Source organism: Solea solea, chromosome 20, assembly GCF_958295425.1.
Source record: "Solea solea chromosome 20, fSolSol10.1, whole genome shotgun sequence".
Classification (NCBI taxonomy): domain Eukaryota; kingdom Metazoa; phylum Chordata; class Actinopteri; order Pleuronectiformes; family Soleidae; genus Solea; species Solea solea.
The window spans coordinates 1,015,192-1,038,615 of NC_081153.1; the positions used below are offsets into that span (position 1 = coordinate 1,015,192).

General features: G+C 42.2%; 1 protein-coding gene across 1 annotated transcript; it reads left to right on the forward strand.

The window, feature by feature from the left end:
* The first annotated feature begins 201 nt into the window (after window positions 1–201).
* LOC131447517 (terminal nucleotidyltransferase 5A-like) lies at window positions 202–3,999 on the forward strand. Its single transcript, XM_058619338.1, has 2 exons — window positions 202–449; window positions 1,664–3,999. Exons 1-2 carry the CDS (start codon window positions 312–314, stop codon window positions 2,675–2,677), a joined length of 1,152 nt encoding a protein of 383 aa, XP_058475321.1. The 5' UTR covers window positions 202–311; the 3' UTR covers window positions 2,678–3,999.
* Window positions 4,000–23,424: the final 19,425 nt, after the last annotated feature.

Genomic DNA, 23,424 nt, shown 5'->3' on the forward strand with positions numbered 1-23,424 from the left:
CATCTACTGGTGTCTTTTATTTAAACTTGATTTAGTAATATTTGTAGACATATACACTGACACTGTCTCCTCACTTCACACATTGGTGTGCGCGCGCGCATGCGCGTGCACGTAGCCAATAGGGAAGCTCCTGTAAAAGCTCAGGCCGGTAAAAAGCGCTGGTGCGCTCGGGTCTCAGCAGAGAGGCAGTGAACTCAGAGGCTGACGCTCGTGCAGTGACGTGTACCATCACTGCTTCACAGTTTGGCGGATTGTGAGACACATCCAGAGCTTCCTCTGTCTGTCATCTCTGGACGCCCCGTTGAGTCGTCATGTACCGGGATGAGAGGGTCAGTGTGCTGACCTGGGATCAGGTGCGGCGTCTGGACTCGATCCTGGCGGAGAGCGTCCCCATCCACGGCCGCGGAAACTTCCCCACGCTGTCCGTGCAGCCCCGACAGCTCGTGCAGGTGAGACACGAGCTCTTCTTATCACACCGACAGGAAACACTTAAAATTAAAAACATAAACATTATAAACAAAAAAGTGTTTTTATTTTGAAATAAATTGTGAAACATATTAACTTGACTTGGCAACATATCGATATTATCTCTGTATCGTGACATGAGACATGATATCCTGATAAAGTGGTTTTAAAGGCTGTTGCACTGATAATCATCATATTTATTTTATTGATTAATGGGTGAAATACACATTTATTGATTAAAAAAATGGTTTGACGAACACTGATCATCATTTTTAAGGTTTTCTGAGATTTTATGGACCAAACGATTCATCAATTAATCAGGAAAATAATCGACAGATTAATTGATTATGAAAATAATCGTTAGTTGCAGCTCTACTTATTTTTTTTCTTTCCATGAGCTTGAGAATTTAAGGAGCTGTCAGCACACTGAGGTTTACCCCGGCCGGTCCATTAGTGGCAAACACACAGAGACAAACAATGATTTACTTGATTATTGATGTGAGATGAGCCAGTTTGGAGTTGCAAAGGCAAGAATTTTACAGTAAAGTCAATGAATGCTTGACTTTACTGTAAAATCTCAGCTTCTCTCGCCTTGACCTTCACTTTCTATCTCTTTGGCTTTCATGTCTGACTCAGTAAATGTTTTATTTACCCTCAGACGAGTCTCTTGCATAGATTAAAATGTCCAGGAACCTCAAAGTAGAGGAACAAGTCCAGTATCTCACATGGAGCAGACCATGACTCACTCCCCGAGACCCCCGACAGGCAGATCATGGCATGGACCAACTGGATTTCCCTTCAAATGAAACTCAGCTTCTCTGATTTCTAATGTTCTTCATGCAAACACAGGGGTTAGTTTATGTTTAACGGTCCATCACATGATTTACATGAAACAGAGACATAAACAGAAATGTGATGTTGGGACCTGAACACAGACCTGAAAGGGAGCATCCAGAAACAGCTGATTATGTTCTTCCACAGCAGTGACATGAGATGTCTTCACTTGACTGGTAAATGGACATGTTTGCTTACACATCCAACAGCAAAGGTCTCACATTTAAAAGTGTTTGTAATTCAGGCAAATTGACTTTGTTTTAAGTATGTTTTCATTTTAAAGGGAGAGCAGATCCATTTTTGCTCGCACACACTTGTGTATTTTGTGTAGACTCTTGTGATCGTTACCTTTGTTGTGTTTCAGGTTGTCAAGGCTCGACTGGAGGAGCGGGGCGTGGAGGTACGTGGCGTGAAGCTGAACGGCTCTGCAGCTAGCCATGTGTTGCACCAGGACAATGGCCTCGGCTACAAAGACCTAGACCTGATATTTGGTCTGAATCTCACTGATGACAAAACCTTCCAGCGTGTCAAAGACGTGGTTCTGGACTGCCTGGTGGAGTTCTTGCCTACAGAGGTGAGCAGGGAGCGAGTCTCAGCCCTCGCTCTGAAGGAGGCGTACGTGCAGAAGCTGGTGAAAGTTTGTACCGACACAGATCGCTGGAGTCTGATCTCACTGTCCAACAACACGGGCAAGAACGTGGAGCTGAAGTTTGTGGACTCCCTGAGAAGACAGTTTGAGTTCAGCGTGGACTCCTTCCAGATCACTCTGGACTCGCTGCTGCTGTTTGACCGCTGCTCACAGACGGAGATGTCTGACACCTTCCACCCCACAGTGCAGGGCGAGAGCATGTACGGACACTTCGGCGAGGCTCTGGATCACCTTCGCTCCAGGACCATCGCCACCCGCAGCCCAGAGGAGATCAGAGGGGGCGGGCTGCTCAAATACTGCCACCTGCTGGTGCGCGGCTTCCAGCCGTCGTCTGAGATGCAGATGAAGCAGATGCAGCGCTACATGTGTTCACGGTTCTTCATCGACTTCTCTGACATCGGTGAGCAGCGGAGGAAGCTGGAGGCTTATCTGCAGAACCACTTTGCAGGCCTGGAGCACAAGCGCTACGAGTACCTGGTGACGCTGAGGCGCGTGGTGGACCAGAGCACCGTGTGTCTCATGGGTCACGAGCGCAGACAGACGCTGGCTCTGATCTCCACGCTGGCCCGGCGTGTCATGGCTGAACACAACGCTGTTCCTGCTCTGTCCAACATCACCTGCTACTACCAGCCTGCTCCTTATGTCCGAGACGGCAACTTCAGCCATTACTATGTGTCACCTGTGACCACAGTGAGCAGCTCTTATCAAACATGGCTGCCCTGCAGCTGAGCGGTGACGTCACAGGTTTTACTGTTTACTGTATACGTTTAAAGGGTACATTGGTGTAGTACTGAAATACTCTATTTATTTGTTATGATGTGAATGTTGTGGAACATGCTGCAGCAAAGCACTGTTCGGGGGGGGACGCTTTTCACTCACGCACCACCCAAACACATGCTGAGGGCTTCGCTGAAGACATGACTGTGGTGGCAGAGTGGCTTTAATGTGACATGTTGGACCATGTGGGTTCTGAACCTGAACACAGGTGACTCTGTACCAGAAAAGCTTGTTTGTGTTTCAAAAGTCTTTTAAGAGGAGATTTTCTAATGTTGGGTGGAAGTTTCAACATCAGCAATTTATTGTACACCTTATCAAGAGTGTGTGCACTCATGTTCACATACACACTTGTGTTGCTCTCTCTCTCTCAGTGCGTACACACACACACACACACACACACCTAGAGCTATAAGTTCCATTTTTCCTATTAAAATGTTTTTCAAATTGAGTTTTTTAACGTTTCACACCAGCAAAGTGTAAATGTAAAATTTACTATAATGTAAAAATAAAGTTATTTATGCAACACAATATTTCAGTATTTTTAATACGTGCTTTAATGCTAAAGTTTTTAATAAAACATAACTTCACAAAAACAATTGTCAATACCATTAAAGCAACACAATAATGTGCTTAGATACTGGTGAGTTCATCAGAGGCCACGCCCCCTGCTCATGTGGAGGCTGGTGTTAGCGCGCTCTCTGACCACAGGCTTCGTATGACCTTTATGACCTTTAGAAGCTCAGTGGTGGTCGCTTGTCTTTTCATGGGTGCAGTTGATTGTGTGTGTGTGTGTGTGTGTGTGTGTGTGTGTGGGGCCCCTAGACACACACGTCATAGGGCCCCTAGAGACACACACACACACACACACACACACACACACACACACACACACACACACACACACACAAACACAAAACTACCGCCTCATGAAAAAGAGTAACATACCGATAAAAACTTTAACCTTTTGAAAGATATTTGTAATGATGTAAACTCTGTAGCAATGTAGCTTGTTTGGTTTATGGCCTAGTGTGTACAACGAGTTTGTATTGTTTCTTTCTCTTCAAATCTTATATCAACAATTCTCCTTTGAGCCACAGTAATTATATTTTATTCTCTTTTCATTTCATAATGTCATAATGTGGACGTGCATTGAAAAATGAAGGCTTCATACGTGACGCAGGAACTTGTTTTTTGTTCTGCTTCTTGTCTGATGGAGGCTCATGTCTTGTATCTTTACTGACATGTAAATGTGTGTTTTTGTTTAGTGGAAATAAACTTTCATGTGTAGTTAAACAAATATCCTGCTCAGAAGTGTTTTAAACTCTTTCATCCAGGTTACTGTACATCAGGGTTTATTCTAGGTGATGATGAATGATATGAATTTCATCTAAACTCTTGTTCACTGTCGATCTTTCACAAACTTCTCTCAATCACACAAGCTACACTGTGTGTTGTCTGTGTTCCATCACTGTGGCCTGACATAAACAGTCTGTAATCCAAGCTCTGTGTCCCACAGCCCTCAGCCAGAGCGTGGACATAAGCCATGTCCCTCTCCATATCCTTGTAGAGGGACAATCCATATCAGATTGCTGTTGCTTGTATTGGACACTGTAAGCTCTAAAGGGAGCAGCTGAGGGAGCAGCTGCATCCAGTCCAGCACTTCAAACTCTCTGAGGCCAGGAGTCATTGTATCTTAAATACTTAAGCATGGGGACATGTTCCAAAATGTGGACATTTCAATAACTACAAGTTTTCAATATTAAGACGACTGTGTGTAACAACAATGGGTTAAATGCAGAGTTGTGTGTGGCTGAAAATAATTATATTTCATTCATTTGTTGAAATGTTTTAAAAACTGAATGAGTGAATTTCCATGACATCATATGGACCTGAGGGTAACTAATAAGTTTGGTGATTCCATCACAGCACCATCATTACACTGACACAAGGAAACAAGGTTGACAAACTTGAAAGTAATATTGCAATTGGAACCACCATTATTAATAACTATTCAAACTAAATTTACCAAGTTAAATGAATGATTGAAGTTTGCATGAAACATATAAGTTATTTAGTTAGTGAAAATGTGAAAGTGTGTAATACCTTTGGTTTGAAACCAAATGATCACAAATGATTCGTGACATAGACCATGTTCACAGCTCAGCCTCATAATTACGAGGGATGATATTGCAGCCTTGAGTATTGGCCGATACCGATATTGATCCGATCCGATATCAGCACGAATCATACACACTTTAATGACTTATTTTGTAGTGTGGAATGTTAGAATAGACTTGATCAAGTGATATTACTTAAACAGGAAAACTGACCCATTTATTATTAACCAATGGTTACATCCATTTTAACTAAAAATTTGTTAAAATTGCTAAAACTAAGACTAAATCTAGAATGGCTTCCAAAAACAACAGTGCACAGTTCACCATCTCACCATTCTCTTACTGCACATGTTATTGGTCTTTGTATATTTGACTACTTGTTAAACTATTCAATTTAATCAACACATTTAATTAAGATTTTCTGCAAAATGCAATAGCTTACAACATTTATCTTATTTGCTCTGTTTACGTAGCAATGCTGACACCTATTGGTGATTTACTGGTACTACTGCCTTAACAATGACACTCGCAATGGATAAGATAAGAATAATTTAATAGCATTTAATAGAGCCTTGTAGTAACCTATAAATACGGTAATAAAAATCAAAAAATAGTCTGATATACGACACATGACTTATTTTGGAATACAAAGAACCAACTCGTAACCAAAGACTACGCTATGTAAAAGGTGAATTAACTTTTATTAGTAACTTTGGTAAGTTTCAGATTTCAATTCATAAATAACATCGATGGAGGGGGGCCCAAAAAATACAGTCTGCCTAGTATAGTCCATTTAGTTAATCCGGCTCTGCTCAGAGCCCACGTGATCACAACAGCTGCTGGATAGAAGAGCTGGAGCGGAATGGACTGTTGTATCGGAGCGTTTATATCAGAGATCTTAGAGGCAGTCCGATATAATCCGATACTCATTTTTTGGCTGATATCGGACCGATATCCCTAATAACTACACAACATTTGAACAAATCATTCATTTACAATGTTCAAATTCAGATGTCAGATGGTTTTAGTTATTATATAGTCCAGTGAAAACCTTACACTTAGATGCTAACAATTCTTTTCCCCATTATGTTTACTCAAGTAGCTGAGGTTGTCATTTAAGACAAGATAACCATACTTGAATCAATACAACAGATAAATATGACACACCAGCTCTTGTGCTCTTACCCTTTGGCCACTGTAAAACAAGCTTAATCACTGCTAACAAGAATTTTACTTAATTTATTTTTAACATTGAAAAACGCTTGTAATTTTATTAAGTTTAGTTCAGGGTTAGAATTTCAAATTCAAAACTCCGATAGCACAGATTTACTTTGCATGCAAATGTCTACTCCCTGATCTACCCAAACCAACGTTTTAATTGAATGTCTTTTAGTGTGAGTCTAGTAGTTTTTATTTTATTGTAACTTAAGCATATTAAATTAAACATGTTCCTTTTATGCTGTGACTGATTTTGCTTAGTTTTCTTGGATGTTTATTCACTTGTTGATGGTATGTTGAACATGTTGGAAGAGCTCCATTTTTGTTTTGTCTATTTGATTTAGTTTATTTCCTTAGTTTGTTTTATGTATTGTATTATTGGAATTCATTTTCGTAATCGTTTGTACACCAAAACATGGCAAAAGTAGTTTAACTACATCTGAACAACTTCATTCCAAGTCAAATTTATTGTGTGTTTTATTGTTTGTTTTATTTATTGTGTGTGTTACATAAAATTTGACAGATAAGCAGGCAAAAGCGTTAGAGTCAATTGTTTATTAAACAATCAGCTGTGCTCTCAATGCTCCAAAACCGGAACACAAAAAAACAAAGTGTTTGCACAAACATGGTAACAAAAAGCAGGTGTTGAGAGCATGTGTATGTGCACACACACACACCTGTGTTTGCTCAATAACATGAGGCATTTTGTCAACAATCACAGCGATTGATGTCACTTGACTATGTTGAAATGATGCTATAGTACCTGTTTGCACATGTCCGTGTCAGTCAGATAGTCTCTTACAATATTAGAGACAGGACAATGTGTATGTGCTGCGACACTGTGAGAGGAGAGCAGCAGAGAGTCAGAGACAGACACAGCAAACTAAACTGAGGGAGAGGGGCACAGATAACCCCTAGCAGAAATAACGGGCAGTCTTGGCCAGAGCAGACCAGGGCCAGGTGTGGAAGTGGGCGGGGAAGCTCAGGTGAGGGGAATGAGATGATTGCAGGGCAGACAAGGATGGCAAGATCTGCAATAACAGGAGAGTTAGTAAAACAAAAAACAGTCCCTAAACCAGTGACAGGGTCTCCTGACCCTGTCACTGGTTTAGGGACTGTTTTTTGGTCCTGGTCCTGTTTTCTTCAGGACCATATCCTTCCCAGTCTACCAGGTACTGATAGCCCCTCCCACGCCAATGGGACTTGAGGCGTCTGACAGTGTAGGGTGGAGCGCCCCCAATGAGCCGGGTGGGAGGTAGGGCCTTGGAGGGTAGCTTAAGCGGGCTCTCCTTAACAGGCTTATGACGAGAAACATGGAAGGTGGGAAGGACCCTCGTAGAATTACTGGTGAGCCTGTTCTTTTACTGGACATGATGCCACAAAGTGACCGACCTGGCCACAGTACATACACCTGTTCTCCCGTCGGCGGCGCAGACGTTCCTCCAGAGCGAGATGAGTCCGCCCCAACTGCATTGGCTCTGGAGAGTCAGACAAGGTGCTGGAAGTGAGGGGCAGGGCTGAGGCTGGTTCCACAGCAGGCAGACATGGGCGACGTTGGAGATTAGTGGAGCGGGCTCGCTCCTTTCTCCGCTCTCTGAGGCGCCCATCCACACGAATGGCGAGAGAAATCAGGGTATCCAAACCCACGGGAGGGTCTCGAGCCACCAGTTCATCTTTAATGTCATCAGAGAGACCATGATAAAAGGCATCATAAAGTGAAACAGAGTTCCACTTACTTCCTGCGGCTATGGTGCGAAACTCAATCGAAAAGTCTGCAACACTCCTTTTCCCCTGAACCAGGTCGAGCAGTCCTCTAGCCGCCTCTCTTCCTGGAGTGGGGTGATCAAAAACTTTTTTCAGTTCAGGAGAGAAAAGTTCAACTGAGGAGCAAACCGCAGACTGCCTCTCCCATTCCGCAGTTCCCCAATCTCTGGCACAACCCGTGAGCCGGGAGATGATGAACGCCACGCGAGCTCGGTCCGTCGGATAGGAGGAGGGCTGGAGCTCAAAGAGGAGGGAATACTGAACGAGGAAAGGCTTGCAAGTTCCTGGTTCACCAGAGTACGGTTCTGGAGGAGGAAGCCGAGGCTCTACTGACAGGCAGAGCTGCTGCAACTGCTCATGGAGGGAGTCCAAAACCTGGCCCTGATGAGCGGCAAACTCCTGAAGACCCCGAGCCACCGAGTGGATTGGAGCCTCTTGACGCTTGATAGCTGTGACTTGAAAAGACAGCTCCTGCAGCACTGGATCTGAATCGGCTGGGTCCATTCTCTGGTCAGATCGTACTGTTAGATCTCCGGAAACACTGAACCCAAGAGCACAAATTTAGAGAGTCAAAAAAACTTATTTGAAGTCTCAAAAATAACTTAGGCAGCAAACAAAGTGAGCAAACTAAACTGAGGGAGAGGGGCACAGAAAACCCCACGCAGACATAACGGGCCGTCTTGGGCAGGACCAGAGCAGGACATGTAGCATGACGATCTGACAGAAGGAGAATGAGAATGGTTGTATTTAAAAGGGAGACTGAATGGGAGGCTGATGAGGATAATGAAGGCCAGGTGTGGAAGTGGGTGGGGACGCTCAGGTGAGGGGAATGAGGTGATTGCAGGGCAGGGATGACAAGATCTGCAATGACAGGAAAAACAAGCCATGATTTGACTTGTGTCTCTTTAAGTTAATGCTCTTAAATACATTTCTGTCCATTCGCTCGGTGAACGACATCATGATACACTTCAGTCAGTTCATTTCCAGTAACGTGAGCGTCTCTCACCTGTCTCTGTCTCATCTCTTTCTCAGCTAGGCAGCCATCTGTGGAACTGTTTGTTGGTCTGCCTGTTTGTGTATTTGTCTGTATCTGTCTTCTAGTCATAAAGCCAGGAGGGTTCACAAAAAAGACTATAGCCTATCGCCCGATGTAGCTGAGATTGGCACAGCACCCTCCGCGACCCTCTGGCAGAGGATAAAGCGGTAGATGATGACTGACTGACTGACTTTTGTAACTAAGATATTGATAAAAATGCTAAGCATTATATAACCATTCTTGCTTACATACCACATACACAGCTATGTTTTTATGTTCACAGATTGCTCTTACCATGCTCGTCTTGAGACTTTCCCCATAAGCAGAGTAAAGAGCGAGAGAGAGAGAGAGTGAGAAAGGTTAGACAGGGTAGACAGACACTATGTAAATTATAATGCTGGTGCAATTCATATTTCACTAATGCAGAAGCACTATAGTCATGAAAGGTCTGCCTCAACACTTGGCGGGAATAACTATTAACTTACTTACTTAGTTGACTTAAGCTAGCTAGACAAGATATGGCTATGTTCACAAGTTAGAAGATCGTTTTCGTAGTCTTGCATTTAATGATGAAACCATTGTTAATTATGGCAAAGTCAGGCATCAGCTCACAAAACACCCTGCAGACACACATCTTACCTGGAGAAGGGCAGAATCTGCATCCGACAGCAAGTGGAGCTTTGGGGGGGAGGGACTAAAGAAATGAGGAAATTGTGTCGCACAAAACAATAGATTGATTAACGTGACAGAGCCGTTCAGACTCAGCTGCTCTTCTTAAAATAGCTCATAGGTCAGTTTCATCATACAGTCAGCTTCATTTACTGAGAGTTTGTTAAAAAGGGCTGTATCCGGCCCACAGGCAGCGCTAGTTGAATAGGCCTGAGGGGTATTCCAGAAAGCGGGTTATGTGAGAACTCTGAGTTTGTTAACCCTGAGATGAGGGAAACTCTGAGTTATCCGTTCCAGAAAGAGAGGTAACTTAAACTCTGGGTCTGTTACTGCGGTAACTTACTCTGTGAACATAACCTGCTCGCTGGCAGGTTTACTATAAGAAACCCAGAGTTTCTACCTGTCTTCTCCCACACGAAGAAAGCAGTTAGACATGGATTGCCCATTCATTAGAAATCCAATCGACATCGAAGCCGTATTTATTAGAAATGCATTACGTCGTGAGAGAATCTTCTGACCCAGATTAGACGTTTTGATTAAAAATAAAAGACAAATTCACATGTGATTTGGTTCTTCTTTATTCTCTAAAAGTACAAAAGCAACAGTCAGGATTTGTAATATAGTTCCAACTATTAACATATTTCACATATTCACCTGTTTCACCATGACAATGCACCCACCTCAACTGGCGTTCAAGTAATAGAATTTACAAGTCTGTTTTTCTGATTTGCCGGTCCAGGTACACCATTTCTTTCTCGGTTTTTTGAATGGTTTTCATTAGGTGCACCCTGTACAACTCTTTTACCGGCAACTCGGAAACATATGGACGACATTTAATTCCTGCAGTTCTACATACAGATTTAACATGGTATTGACCGAAAATCTCACTGTGTCAAGCTGTGCTCTAGAAGTTGATGGACCCTCCTCTTGGTGATGCCCAACCATGTTCTGTTGAAGGACAAGAATGTGCTAGTTTGTCCATTATCTATGCTCATCACTTCAGTGTACATGTCAAACTCCAAATTCCACTCAAGAATGTAAATGAATATGAATGGGTAGAGCAGTGCCAGTAGCTATACATAATATTAAGACACACTTCAGTAGGCCCCTCCGGATCTCTCCCTGTGGCAGCAGACAGCGTCTCCTCCTCCTCCTCTATATCTATATATATATATATATATATATATATATATATACACACACACACATACATACATATACATATACATATAAAAAAGTTTTATTTTAAAAAAAGACATAAGTGTATACTTGCATCTGATGTAGGCACTTGTGTCCTGGGGGGTGACAGGCTCAGATGAGCTTACCCCAGGGATGCCTTCAGCCACAGGGCGACCCCTGTATTGGCTGAGAGCCAGCTCCTCAGCCTCTGTCAGAGGTGGTGGAGGTGGCCCTCCACCCGTTTTTCGGGCCTCTGCCTTCTTTCTGTCAATTAAAAATAAATCAAAGTGAGGTGCAATCATAGCCTAGCAAAATATGCCTTACCTTTTTGAATGATGTTTTTATGTTTCATTTTGAGCTGCTTCCAAGTCCTCCTTTCTCCTGTTGGATTGCACCTAAATGAAAAACTCAGATTTCATTCCTACTTATATTCATAACTATAGGCTATGCTACGATCTTACGGTTAAATGTTACGTCAATGGAATAGTACATTCAAACTTACGCGTTGACTCGGGCAGCAATTTTCTCCCATGCGGTCTCTCTCTCCTTCGCTGCTGCAGCTGTGTTGCATTCGCGGCGAAATATGTGCTCATATTCTCCGTAGCCCAGCAAAAGGATCTCCAACTCCTTCGCACTGAAATAAGTTGATCTTTTTTTTTCTCGGTTGTCATGGTGACTCGTGGTATCGGGGCTCCATTGATGATGGCTTTTTATAGTGGTTGTGCACGCGCGTACCTCGAGGTTAACATACTCAGAGTTGATTGAACTAACTCTGATCAGCTGTTCTGGAACCGGATACTCAGAGTTTCCCGACTCAGAGTAAGTCAACTCAGAGTTCAGGGATAGACTCAGAGTGTGTTGAACCTGCTTTCTGGAATACCCCTCTGGTGTAGTGTAAAGTATTGAAATTGTATTGTACTGCCTCTACAGTGCCTCTACAGTGAGTGAGCTCACATGACATCAACTCTGTCTCTGTATTGTTGAAATGAAACCTTCTAATATGTATTGAATGTAAACTGTGGCTGAACCGCAGTATGCTGCTGTTATGGTGTAACTTCAACACCCGTCTTTTTTTTCCCGGTCTCGGTCTTGGTCCCAGTCTTGTCTCGACTTGGTGTTGGTCTTGACTTGGTCTGTCTTGGCCTTGGTCTTGGTCATGTGTTGGTCTCGATACCCTCTGGTCTTGGTATTGTCTTGGTCTCGGTTTAGGTCTTGACTACAAGTCTACAGAGCACTTCTGCTTGCAAAGTCGCGTTGGAACCAAACGCTACTTGTTTGTAGCATGGTTTTCCCTCTGTAGCAGCCGTGCTGGAAGTGCTCGCTGCAGCAGCAGTTGTGGTAGTAGCAGCAGCAGAGGAACTATGTGGCATAGTCAACAGCTGGCTTCCTTTTACTGTGATTTGTGGATCTCTGACAGCATATGGGATTTGATGGCATTTACACCCAAGACTTTTTTATACACGCTACAAAATCCTTCCCCAGGTTTACCGTCAACAGGTTTCAACCAGGTTCGAAATCGTTCCTCTTTTTCTGGAATTGGCACTTCCCCATTTCTTCGTTTGTCTGCTCGTTTTCTTCACGTACAGAATGGGCACATTCAGAGCACGTTGCATAGTGCACCAGCCGTAAACACTCAACCCAGTGAATTGATTCCACATGTTTATCACACCAATGTACTTTCCATGCAAAATTAATGTTTATATACTAAGAAAAAATTGGTAATATTATTTTTTCATCAAAAGTATTTATTTTAATTTTTTTTAATGCCTCTGTGAATCAAATGTAATGCTTTTTAATGCCATTTAAGGCCTTCATTTTAGCAATGACTTTATGACTTTTAATGCTTTTTCAAGACCCTGTTACACCATTAGCAGCACATGAATTTGCACTATTATATAGACTACTCTTTGCTCTTCGATGCAGGGGAAGAAGTCATCTTCAACACATGAGAAAGCTGACAACAGTTGTGGTGTCACCGTCACATTCCTGTGCTCAGATTTCCGCTATATAAATACAGACCATTGACATTTACTGATTTATCTTAAGAAAAGAGGCAGGGGGCGTCATCAACCTACCACTGTACGACTGGACTGACCAGACACAATCTAGACTTCCACGTCAGCGTATTTGTTTCTTAACTCGCAGTCATTTGTAGGACAGTTAATATACGGTCATTGTCAGAAACATCAGTGAAAATGCATTTATATAAAATAGGACATACTTCACAATGGTGGCTTCTTTCATCTTCAGCCATCACTGCCTCCCTTTTCTGCTCTCTCCCATCCTACTCCTTCACCCCTGCATTTATCTTTACTTTGAACCTTTTCTCAGATTGATCAAATATTTGCTCCTCTTGGGTCGTGGCCTGTTTATTTTCAGCAGTGGTTTTACCTGTGTGCTGTCTCACACGTCCCACTGTTAAGTCTAACGGCTGATGAAACAGAGGCTGGGGCAAGTTCTGCCATCTGTGAGTCTGAAACACTGAGGCTATTCACTCTCCCAGCACACACAACATAGACTATGGATTGTTTGGAAGCCACTGCTGAGCCCAAGTTCCTCTCTGGGGAAAAAACTCTCTCTCTCTCTCTCTTTCTCTCACCTTTCTTCTTTCCTGCAAATTCCATCCTAGCGAGTCACAGAGGGCCTCCCAGTCAAAGGAATCCGCCTAAAGAGACACTGGCTTCCACATACTTATTTCCTGACCCATTCCCACATCCACAGTGGGTCATTCACAGTTATAGCACAAACACCAGAAAGCTATATTGGGATACATACATAAACCATCTATTTTTAAATCTGTTTTGTAATAATCACCCATTTTGAGTTTAAAACCGAAAGCAACATAAAGAATACCAAAGAGTTGTCTGAGCTTAATTTGAATAACTTCTACTTTTTAAAAATAATTTTGTATGGGACAAATTCTGTCATAACATCTGCCATGAGTGAGCACAGCAGCGACCACAGGATGGGGTCATCTCTTCATCTCTTACAGCCAATATAAATAAGAATAATATAATGTAAACAAATGATATAAAAAAGATCAGTGTTAAAATGTTGGTGGTCACTATAAATACTTGAAATAAATGTATGGGTGCTGAGAACTGCAGAGTGTGTATGTGACGGTCTTTAATGCACCATAAGAACACTATTGTGTTTTTGTGATCAGATGTGCACATGCATTCATCTGTCTTAGCGTTGTTCACTTGTGATTGAATCAGTTATTTCTTTAAAATAATATTTGAAGCTGAAGCTGTAATAAAATAGGAGTGCCTTATAGAGAGACGGTGGTTCAGGGGTAGTGGTCGTCTTCTAACTAGAAAGGTTGGATCTAGTTTTAGTGCCAATGTGTTTCCCTTGTGTTGCACTTAACCACAAATTGGTTCTGACAGCTGAGGCAACAGTGTGTGAATGAGTACGACACAAGTGTGGCAACAGTGGAACAGTGGTAGAGTAAGATGTCTTTCAACTGGAAGGTTGTGGGTTTGATTCCTGGCTCTGCTAGTCCTGCAACCCAGACCATATATTTGTGATACAAAAAAGTGTTGCATATAGATGGGATGTTTGAATGAGGAAACTATAGTAAAAACTATAGTGTAAAGTGCTTTAAACCCTAATCATTACATGGTTCTTGGTTTCAGTTGTAGGATTTATTTATTCTCAACATGATGTGCTGTAAACTCCACTGAAATAAAACTATAGTGGCACAAATCTAAAGAGGTTTTTTCAGTTGGTCAAGTTGAGGCAAACCTCTGAGAATAAGCTTCCTTTACCCTCCACAGACACTGCTAGACCACACAATGCACACAGTGGGAATGCTTGTCGACATTATAGGGTACTATCAGGATAAAAACAAGCCAGATACTTGGGAGCAGATTACAGTTCTAGAGGTTTCACTTGTGGCCGCCTACTCTGTTTCAGTTCCCAGGTTTCTCCATTGTCTCTTGGCCAGAGTGCTACCGGGAAACAAGCTTCTGTGACACGGTGGCTCACAGGACACCACAACAGGAACCAAAACAGATACGGTTACAAAACAAGCTGTAAGCCAATCTGATTCCAGAGTACAGGGAAGTAATAATTCGGTATGCTGGTGAATCAGCTCCAGGCCAGGGCAGGGATTAGTTTGTGAAAGCATCATATCGTCTTTATCCATGTTTGGCACACAGAGTCATACCATGGACAAACATAGAGAGCAGAAAGAGAGTGAATGTTTTAAGGGCTGTATTATTAATGGACACTAGAAATAAGCTGAATGGACAGAGTTTGTACTCCATGCTAATCCACCCTTTAAGAATACATGTCACTCAGTAAGATCATCACAGTGAGAACAATACAGAGGAAAATGTGACTCCATAATAGGCATAATTCACACCATCTGTTTTCTTCATGACTTTTTTATAATCTGCCAACTTCAAGGGCAAAGGCAAGGATTCCTGGATTCCTATTTATGCTTGATTTAAATATATGTTATTAACTTTCAATGCCTCGTACATCATTTGTACCGAGGTGGTCGACTCACACCACCATGAACAATTCAGATTTTTTGATATTTTGATGCTTAATGTTAAAAATAAAACCAAAAAGGTAAATTTAATGTCAGTCACAAATCATAGGCACTCCTATTACATGTAATACCTACACTGACCGGCCTCTTTATTATGTGTCCTGTTTGCCTAATAAAGAGGCCGTGAGTGTATAAAGTCTGAAGAGTCAAAGCAATAGCAGCACATCATTCTGCTGACTAAACCAAAGTATAACGTTAATGATTCAGAATTCAGTTTAAAGCTGTTGAACCAGCAGCGTGTGTGGTCGGAGTAAATCCATATTGATCCTTTACTTTTAAGTCATTTATTGCTGTCATGTTGCATGCTGTGTTTTAATGTGAAACACATTCTCCATGGGAGGGAACATGGTGTGCAAGACGCTGCACACAGTGAACGAAAAACAAAAGTGTGAAGGTCTGCAAATTACTGCTAATGCTGACAGCTGCATACATCAGAATCAGGATCAGGTTTACTGCCAGGTTAAGTTCATACAATACTTTGCTCTGGTCAGTGGTGTGGATATATAGACACAGATCCATGATATAGAAAAGACTTAGGCTACGTTTACATGATGATGCGACAGTGGTGTCGCATCGTCACTTTTTATCCCGCGTTTAGACGAGCGCTGGCTGTAGCCGCCAACTGTAACCATCATCGTGAAAAAGATGTTACGACTGTATGTGGCTCATTCAGGCTCAAAAGAGGGTCAGACAGATGCTGTTAAGGGTTCATCACTACAGGGCGAGTGTTGGATAAATATAATCTACTCTCCTTTGGCTTGTGTGTCAAGTCCACATGTAGAGCCATGTTTCTTTATGTAAATGATTGGAAACATTGATCTCTGGTAAGCTCACATGATCCAAATGTAGTGGGTCATTCTGAAAAATTCAGAGGAATATAGTTAGCTGACATTAGTATATTTAGGAAAATGTTAAGTAGACTCAAGAACAGATCTTTCGGCAGTAACATTATTTCATTACAGAGACTTGAGGGCTTTAAATGGTGGAACATGCCAGCAGCTCTTGGGGTTAAGAACCAGCCGTTCTTATAAATGAATGGTTTGTTACCCAGAGAGAGGAAGTGTATTCTCTACACCAGCACTTTTTTGAGATTCCCTGCCAAGCTTATAGCTCCCATGAGTTCCCAGCACTCACCAGGGGCAGACATTATAATGACCATGTGGGGCAACTTTATATGAGACACCTTAGCAGCAATGCGCTCAACTCCCCACTGGGGTCTGAGACTGAGGTCTGGAGGGCTCTGGAGGAGCGTGACGCCTGCAGCCCTGATATAGCACATGAATGGGGCAGAGGGAGGTGTAGTGGCTGTGTAAGCAGCTGTATAACATTTAAGGGTTTGCAGAGTGTGGGGCCTCAAGTGGGACTCGTCATAGGAGGCCGGGGGGGATGAAGTGAAAGTGGTAATTACCAATGATGCTTTACAGTCACTTTATCTGAAGTCTAATTTAAAAAGTGTTGAGTGGGTGTAGTTTTCATGGAACCATGTGCTATCGTTTAAAAGCTGCAATATCCTGAATATGAAATCATAAAAGATTTGCTGTAAGTTTATTGAACACCATGAAAACTGTTGATTGTCTTTTAACCTATTAAATAAATTTGAATGATAGTATCTCACACCATAATCTATGATTCATGACTAAGTTTGCCAAAGGATTTAAGACTGTTTTGTTTTTTACATTTAGAAAAAAGCCCATGTGAATTCCATGCTGTGACCCGCAAGCGTCCTCGTGTGAACGGGGCCTGAGACTGCTAGTTGTTGGAGATTAACCAACGTCTTCAGGATCGTTAAATCTTTTTAACGGATCTACAGTTCAGCACTGCTCAGCTTGATTCTTGTGTTGGATGTCTCTTCTTGCAGTCTGGCGATGTCACACATAGTACCTACTCAGCGCGCTTGGAACCTCACCAGAGCAGGTACTGAAATTACCTGGTACCAGGTACTTAAATGACCTGGTACCAGGTACTATGCTAGTGGAAATGCAACTTAACCATGCCAAGGCGAGGCGAGTAAACCTGGTGGAAACACGCCATTTTGTGAGTGTCCATTTGACCTAATCCCCATATTGGATGATTTTGGACTATGGGAGAGAGCCGGAGAACCCTGAGAAAACCAAAGCACACTTTCAATTCAATTTTATTTGTATAGCGCCAAATCATAACCTACATGATCTCAGGTGTGTACATAGACAACATCAAGGAGAGCAGAGAAACACAACAGTTCACACAATGAGCAAACACTAGGCATCAGTGGAGAGAAAAAACTCCCTCTTAACAGAAGAAGAAATCTCTGACAGAACCAGACTCACACATGTGCAGCATCTGCCTCGACCGGTCGGGGTGAAAGGAAAATGGGGGACAGAGGAGAGGTGGGGGACAGAAAGGGGGGAGAGAAAGGACAAGAGGGAGATGAGGTAGAGACAGAAGAGAGAGAGAGACCAGGAGCAGATACACAACAACTGTATCAAGTTACAAGTTTATACAGTCAATGATGACATGTTTATAGCAATACAATGTAGTTTAGACATGTGGAGAACATGCAAACTACATGCAGAAAGACCCTTGTTCCAACCGGGGCTCGAACTCAGGTGTTCTGCAAAGGCAAGAGTGCTAACCACTACGTCTCTGTGATGTACACCTTGGTAAAATCACTGTAAGAATATCTTGTTGGTTTTGGTTAGGGTTGATTCTTTTTGTCACTTCATTCCCCCATGTGTTGCTCCAAATGAGAGACTTGGGTCACTGGATTAAGTTCAAAACTTTAAATTGAATGTTAAATTAACCAAAAAACCTTTTTTGCACATTATTTCAAGTAATGTATCAGGAAAAGTAATAAACACAAATGCCAAACAGTCACTGGCATCTTTTCAAATGTTAGGATTCTCCGTTTTATATAACTATAAATGGAATCCATTGTGTGTTTGGGGCGGTTGGTCGGACAAAAAAAATGCAACTTAAAAAAGTCACATTGGACTCTGGAAACATGCAATTTTCACTTTTTGTGTCACATTGTCAACTAAAACATATCTGAAGCATAACTGACGGATTAATTGATAAGGAGGTAATTATGATGCAGCCCTTGTGTTGGTAACAGTACAAAAAGTGAACTGTTTAACACTCCCTCAGGTTATGTGCCACAGTGTTTTTCTTCATCTTGAAATATGAAAAATATGAGAGATGAATTGACTTCAGGTTAGAGAAATTGAAATAATATAAGAACAGAATATAGATAAGACATTCTGACATAAAATGAGGAGATGAACTGAGAGGACATGAGATCAAATGAGATGAACATAAGAAATGATGAGATGAGTAGAGAGAAACTGGGTTAAAATGAGATTAGATGAGAAATGACAAGGAGATAAGATCATATAGGAAGAGATAAACTGCTATGAGATTAGATCAAATGGGATCAAATGAGGACATGAGGTGACATAAGGTGAGGTTAGAGTCCTGCCACAAGTGTTTGTCATGTGTTGAGTATGCAGAAGACGTGTGCCAGCCCTTGCTCCTGATTGGTGGCTCTGGTTCCTGCCTGGTCTTCCTCCACCAATTCACCCGCCTGCCTCGGCCTGCCTGTTCTCCTGCACTGTGATTGGGTCACCCTGCTCCAGCTTCACCTACCCAATCCTGCCTCAGCTCATCTAATCACACCTATTAAGAATCAGCAGCAGAGAGTCACTCGTGGACACTGTGCTTTCATGTGAGCAGTTGACCCCTTTGTCGCTCTGTTTTGGGAGCAGTTTTTGAGTATTCACTTTGATATTTTGAGTTTCGACTGTCGTGCTTACTAGTTTGTTTGTTTGCCACTTTGTCTCGGCCTGTGCGCCAGATTTTGAGTTAAAATATTCCTTTTGGTTTTAAGTGTGTGTGCTCTATGTTGACGGCCCTGAGCCTGTATTTTGTTTAGTGCTAAACCCTGTCCTCATTACATCGGACTTGGGGGTGCTATTCCCAGTTTGGTGTTTTTGTTTTGATGTGTTTTTGGTATTTTGATTTTGGGAATAATCATGAAGGAGGACAATAAACCTCCTCCCTTGGTTTATTGTGATTGATTTATGTTAAATTTACCTTCCGTATTAATAAAACAAACTTTTTTTTGCTAAACCAATTCCATCTGGTTATTTATGTTATTTCCCCTTCCCCAACGAGTAAGGGTTGTAACAAAGGTGTTATGTAACAGGTGTCGACATATATTAACTGACCACTTTAAACTTTGCTCTTTGAGAGCTGTAATTCCATTCTTAACATAGAATTTTATGCCCAACCAACTTCTTTTTGAGTATTTCCCAGTTGAATGCACTTATCGCAGTCGCTTTTCCCTGGAACACAACATGAAGTGATGAAGGACATCATGTGCTTCATGTGCTGGCAACCTGTCAAACAATTAACACAAATAAATATTTCTGTGTTTCCCTAAGGAGCCGGACCATGTAAAGTGTTAAACACAAGTCAACTCTACAGACTCTGTTTTGACAGTACAGTGGATCACCTGTGCATGGACTGTGTGGGCATTTCCAGACACACCTGCTACCTTTGCTTATAGACACAACAGCATGTGATAAAGGTGGTGACTCATTTTCGTCTCAGTCACATTACTTTATATATATTGTTGTATTTACACAAACATGCAACCATAGCCAGGTAGTGTGGTGTTTAAAGTGTCACTTACATTAAATATTGGAATTTCACATGGAGTGTGTGAGAGACAATGAAAGTCCGATCATGCAAGTTTCCATCAATATTGCTGCTTTTCTTCTGCAAAACAAGTCATGTAGACCATACATCTATATAATATCTGTAACAAGCATGTGCTGACTCTGTTGTAGGTGTGACAAAAAGGGAGACCACACAGTCTGCACATAATTGAAACATATTTGAATTAAATTAAAGTAGTCAAATACTTAAACATAATATGTAAAACAGTAACAAATGTCAGCCAGCAGGCCAGAGGAAGAGGGAGAGCACCTGTGGCAGGTCTGCTGAAATAGCCTCCTGAGCTGTGTGCCGGTGTACTGCATCAGAGCTGAATACGCTTCTTGGGCTTTTCCTGTAAATACAGTTTGCAACATAACTACTCAGTCGGCCTCAGGCCAACCTCTTACATCTGTGACACGTTCAGAAAGGGAGAAAAAGGTGTCTGGATCTCTCTCATCAAACAAACGGTAACAAACGCAAGTTACCGACATCAAACCTTTTTAAATTTAACTGAACCCCCCAAATCAGCATTACCAGACAGTTTATCTGCCCTAATTAGGTCCAACTGGTACTGCTGCAACTGCAGGCTTTCCTTTTCCATAGACTGCTTAAGCCGTTCTCTTTCCATGCCCAATTTATCCCTCTCCATTTGCAACAATAGTTCTTTTTGCTGCTCAAAGGTTAATGCTACAGAAGGAGAGACTAGCGACTCACCAACACAATCAATTGAACTCTCCACTGTAGCTGCCAAAACACCATTGTCTATTACAGCAGTCCTCAATGACCCCTTAATTTCTTCCTTCAACCGACTGTTTCCAATATCAGTTTCATAATGTTCAACTAGCTTCACATGTTGTTCTTTCGTGTAACTATTCAACAGTTCCTCAGAAGGAGACTGAGCAAAACTAGCAACAGTAGCCAAAACTGAACTGAACTTGCCTGAACAACTAACACTAACCACGTCGCCACAACATTACCAAGATTTTACAAACAAACCCCAAAGGAGGAACGTTCCTTAAACCTACAAGGGAAAGCTCAAATTCTAATGTGTGCACCCCAAACCATCAATACTGTCCCTTTGGCTTTTTCAAAAACTATCTCCAGCTCTTTACAAGATAGCATTAAATCTCATTAACCATATACACAACTGACAAACAAAACCATAATATATGCAATAACCTCAACCAAAGCATCTAAACCTATTTAACCAACCAAACTAATCCTAACCATAACCAATAAACTATGTGGCCTCCCACAACTATTACCTACTAGCTATAATATCCAGCCTACCAGCTCAGATCATACATAGCTAAACCGAAGACAAATTTACTCTCTATCCTAAAGGCAAAGCCCAAACTAGTACATGCTAATCTGAGACAGAGGTAACAAAAATAGTATGAGCTAGTTCAAACCTAACACAGCTGATACACAAGCTTCTACTCAGTATTAGAAACCTACCAAACAAAGCCTTCGGACGAGCCCCCATTTTGTCACAACCTGGCTAAAGTATGTGACAAAGAGGGAGACCACACATAGTCTGCACATAATTGAAACATATTTTAATTAAACTAAAGTAATCAAATACTTAAACATAATATGTAAACAAAACAGGAACAAATAAGGAAGAGCACCTGTGGCAGGTCTGTTTAAATAGCCTCCTAAGCTGTGTGCAGGTGTAGTGCAATCAGCCACAGCTCCACCCACCTGAAAGAGAAGGCAAAACAGCCAACAAGGGAAGCAAACATGGCCAGCCCTGAATCCGTCACATAGGCCACAATAAAATCAACAATACCTGGTATAGAGATTTATTTTTTTATTTAGTTGTTCAACAGTCTAACAGTCTGATATAGTTAACATTAACCTTCATTGTACTAAATAAGAATGGAGAGCCTGGACATCTTTTGCGAATGGGGGGCATTCCACTTAGATTCCTGAAGTGTTCTCAGTGATGCAGCGAATATCAGCTCATTCCATCTGCTTTCATATACACTGTGGAATACACAAGCATCTTTTGCTGCACTGTAGTCGTTCTGTACATTTGCACGGCTTTCAGCAAGCAATGAAATCTTTGTCAAGCTATGCCCAATTTTGAGAGCAAGACTTGGGCACTTGTGTAGCAGTATGAGTGCTGTTGTGTTACTTTCCCCCGCGCTCATTTTTGTTTATTGGTTGTTATGGTAACACTTCCGGTAATCATTGAGGGAGCCGGTACAAAAGCGTTAGTCCGCTCGCCGGCTCTTCCTCTGCTCCCATTGTCGCTTGTCACGTCCACGATCGGTAGGTTTGCACACTTTACTTCGCTAATCGCTTAGTTTAGTTAGTATGCTCAAACTTGGCATTGTGTTATAGGGCGACTGGTTGGGTGCTGCTCCGTGCTGTGTGTGCACGCTGCTGTGGGTTGATCGGCAGTGGTAAGTGTCTCTCTCTCGCTGGTCGTTGGTTGGTGCTAGTGGATGGCTAACGCTAGTGTGGTCGCAGGTGCATGCATGCGGCTGCCTGAAGCTCTCTTCCTTTTCCTCCTCTCGTGAGTGTCTGTTACTACTACAAGAAGGTACGACCGTATATTGTGAAATCTAACCAACTTCATCGTAACGTACGTAGTTAATAATGTTCTTTCGATTAGGTGTTCTTAACCACCTAACGGCCGCTGCTGCTCTGTAGCCACTGAGTTTCGGTTCGTGTGGGTGGCCGCTGCGGGCTCGTGCGGCGTTATTCGGTGGCCGTCGGAAACTTCCCCACCGACTGCCAGCCCAAGCATACGCCGGGCTAAAGCGATCCTTCAACTGCGGCCCCGCACGACTGTTTTTACTGGGGATTTTCCCCCTTATACGGAGTGAATGAGTGTGTGTGGGTGTGTGAGTGAGAAAGTGTGAAATATTGTTTTTGGGTATTGTGTCTGGGTTAAATGGGATTTTGTTTATGTAATTTTATTTAGTTAATTTCAAGATTGTGTTTTGTAATTTAAGTAATTTGATTTTGTTTTGGTTTTCTTTCATTTTCTCTTTCCTTGTCAGTAGTAAAGTTGTTATGTGATTTATTTAGGCCTGTGACCTGCCCATGTTTAGTTTTGTTAAGTATTGGAGTTCTGTTTTGCTTTTGTTTTGAATGTATGAATCCCCACTAATTTGTTGTTATCCTCCCCCTTTTTCAGTTGCTGTAGGTCGGTGGTGGTGGTGCTGGTGGTCTGGTGGTGGCCTCCTCCCGTCTTGTCTTGCTGTGTCCCTGGGAGCGGGTTTTCGTCACTGAGAGTGTCTGCCACGTGTGCTTGGTGATTATTGTGGTGTTTTTCTTTGGTGGATCCCTCCCCTGCCCTAGCCTCCGTCCACTCACCTTGGCCTCAGCCCTGTTAAGGTTCTTTTCCCCCCATTTTTGTTGGTGTGAATGAGTTTTATTGAAGTTTTTAGAATTATTGTTTAATAAAAGAAACATATGTTAACTTGGAACCACGTCTCTTGCCCCC